Source organism: Urtica dioica, chromosome 6 (assembly GCF_054948205.1).
Source record: "Urtica dioica subsp. dioica isolate 48M chromosome 6, U.dioica_male_clone48M_v1_H2, whole genome shotgun sequence".
In the NCBI taxonomy this organism is placed as follows: domain Eukaryota; kingdom Viridiplantae; phylum Streptophyta; class Magnoliopsida; order Rosales; family Urticaceae; genus Urtica; species Urtica dioica.
Window position 1 is genome coordinate 15687716 of NC_142761.1, and position 3313 is coordinate 15691028.

General features: G+C 45.0%; 1 protein-coding gene across 1 annotated transcript; it reads left to right on the plus strand.

Annotated features, from left to right (window-relative positions):
• Positions 1–796: 796 nt before the first annotated feature.
• LOC149393437 (uncharacterized) lies at positions 797–2922 on the plus strand. Its single transcript, XM_089618028.1, has 3 exons — positions 797–1279; positions 1575–1655; positions 2809–2922. Exons 1-3 carry the CDS (start codon positions 797–799, stop codon positions 2920–2922), a joined length of 678 nt encoding a protein of 225 aa, XP_089474154.1.
• The last annotated feature ends 391 nt before the right edge of the window (positions 2923–3313 follow it).

Sequence of the window (3313 nt, forward strand, 5' to 3'; positions counted from 1 at the left end):
CAAGGTCTACAGATCGAAGCATTCACTTCTTCAATGTACTCAGAGGCTCCAAGGAATTTGAATGGAGCAAGCAATGCGATGAGAGTTTTGAGTCCCTAAAAGAGCACTTGGCATGGCCTCCGACTTTAAGAAAAGTACAGGAAGGAGAGCCCCTGGAAATTTACCTAGCCGTATCGGAGCATGCAGTGAGTTCAGCGTTGATCAAGAATGAGGGAAAACACCAGGTCCCGGTTTATTATACTTCGCGGCGCCTTAACGAGGCGAAAGGAAGATACCCGGAACTCGAAAAGCTAGCTTTCGCCCTCATCACCGCTTCTCGGAAGCTAAAACACTACTTTCTCGCCACCCGATTACAGTCCTCACCAATTTCCCGCTGCGCCAGGTGCTGCAAAAACCTGACGTGTCCGGAAGGCTAATGAAATGGTCGATTGAGCTGACACAATATGATATACGCTTCAGCCCCGACCAGCAATCAAAGGACAGGCAGTTGCTGACTTCATTGCAGAATTCAACTTACAGACCAGTTGATTTTCCAATTTGGGACATGTACGTAGACGGAGCGGTCAACGAAATGGGGTCCGGGGTCGGGATCGCGCTATCCAGCCCAGAAGGAGACAAGGTAAAATTCGCTTTAAAATTCGATTTCAATGCTTCAAACATTGAAGCTGAGTACGAAGCTATGATACATGGGCTACAAATAGCAAAAGATTTAGAAATCAAAAAGCTCAAAGTATATTCGGATTCTCAGTTAATTGTTAATAAAATGAAATGTGAATTTCAGGCAAAAGGCGAAAAGATGTCGCTATATGCCGAGAAAGCCAGAAACCTAGCAAGCAAATTCGAACTTTGCGAAATCACCCAAGTCCCCAGAGCCATGAACGAAGAAGCTGATGCATTAGCGGAGCTTGCCACTCAAGGATCCGACTCGGAATCAATCCCAGTTATCAAGATTGGGCAACCTAGCATTGAGCAAGCTCCCCATGTGCTTCAGGTCGATCAACGAAAGTCATGGCAAACTCCGATCAGGGAATACTTGCAGCACGGAGCTCTGCCCAAAGAGAAAAATGAGGCTAGAAGCTTGAAGTTCAGAGCTGCTCGATATTTCCTAGAAGGTCAGAATCTCTACAAAAGAGGATTTTCTCAGGCTCTACTCAAATGTCTAGACGAAGACGAAACCGAGTACACTCTCAAAGAGATCCATGAAGGGATATGCGGAAGTCACATCGGATGCGAAGCATTGGCACAAAAGATCATCCGGCATGGACTCTACTGGCCAACAGTAAAAGCCGATGCTCGGCGCATGACACAAAAATGCGTCAAATGTCAACAGTTTTCTAACATCCCGAGGCTTCCACCTAATCCACTCATCTCCCTCTCATGCCCGATCCCATTCGCAGAATGGGGAATAGACCTAATCGGAGCTTTGCCAACAGGCCGAGGCGGATGCAGGTACGCAATTGTAGCCATCGACTACTTTTCAAAATGGGTTGAAGCCAAGCCCTTAAATAAAATAACAGCCCATGCAATTGAGAAATTTGTATGGAAAAATATTATTACTCGGTTTGGAATACCAGTCAAAATTGTATCCGGCCCTTGGAACTCAGTTCGACTGCGATTCCTTCAAAAGTTTTTGCGAAAAATATGGCATTAACAAGGTTTTTTCTACTCCAGTCAGACCACAGTCCAACGGATTGGTGGAGGCAGTCAACAAAACAATAAAACACGGCTTAAAAACAAAGTTCGGCGAACAGAAGCCAGAGTGGGTGGATATGCTCCAAGAAGTTCTCTGGTCGTACAGAACCACCGAGCACTCCACAACTGGCGAAACGCCTTTCTCCCTCGCATACGGTTCCGACGCGGCCATCCCGACCGACGTTATGATACCAACAGTGAGGAGAGAAAACTACTCAACAGAGGTAAACAACGACATTCTAAAAATTAGCCTAGACCTGCAAGAAGAAAAAAGAGAAAAAGCCAGATTAAGAAATCTCGCTAACCAACAAAAGGTTACTCGGTATTTCAATAGGAAAGTCCGACCAAGATCTTTCAAAGACGGCGACAAAGTTCTCAGAAGAGTTTTTCTCCACACCAAAATCCACCAGGAAGGAGCATTCAACGCAAACTGGGAAGGACCCTACATCATCCGAGAAGACTTCGGAAACGGGGCATACCGACTACAACAGTTGAGCGGTGATATGGAGAAAAACCCCTGGAATGCTGAGCACCTTCGTCGATTCTACGTTTAAGTATTTCCTCTTTCAAACATTCAAAAAGCGGCTTGGTCGCATATGTTGTACTTACAATTTCAAAAAGCGGCTTGGTCGCAAGTGTCGTTTTTACATTTTCAAAAAGCGGCTTGGTCGCACGTACTTTCGATTTTTAGAAGTCAATTATCTTTTGTTTCTATGCTCGGTGTCTGATCACATAATTTTTATCATTCTTGACAAAATAAACTAAGCGGCAGGGTAATTAGCAAACAGTTGTTTAGAAAACTTAAAGGAAATATACTTAGTTATACTTTATTTTGCCAAAATTCAGAAATACTTTTTACTCTTTTTCGCCAAAGTCAGAAACACAGATAAATTAACATGAATTATAGATCCGACCAAGGATCAATTGTTCAAAACCCGAGCGGGTTAACAAAAATTACATAATAAAAGATCCGACCACGGATCAATTGTTCAAAACCCAAGCGGGTTAACAGAAATTAGAATGCAAAAAAAAAAAAAAATTCTACTCCTGGTCGCCTCAATCCACATCATCGCTAGCTCTTGATTCCGAATCCTCATCGATATCCGTAGTATCCAGAGTAGGATTCTTCGGGCTAAGGATCCGAACGGCCTCGTTTATCCCAGCAGCATAAAGGTCATCGCGCATATCGCGATAATCCTCGGAAGCCTAGTACTCTTCCACCGCAGCTAAACGAGCAGCCTCAAGATCTGCTTGGAATTTTCGCGTGAGCTCCGATCGGGTCTTCACCGTTTCGTCCCTGGCCGCATCCCTCTCCTTGAGAAAACGATCGTTCCGTTGTCTCAATGATGTGAGCTAGGAGTCTAGTAGTCCGACAAGGGCGACCACACCAACGAAAACCTGTGGTAATCAAAAGGTCAGTTACAAAAGTTGTCAAGGAAAGAAAAGAGATACCGACTAGGTGAGTAAAACGTACCGAAACCGCGGAGTCGGTGACCTGGTTAAGCCTCTCTAAAGGCTCAGACCCGAGAACCGCTTGGACCTTCTCGGCAGGAAGATGCTCGCGAAGGAAGGTGACGATCGGATTCAGTTGGTCGGATGCAGAAGAAGGTTCGGTCAGGCT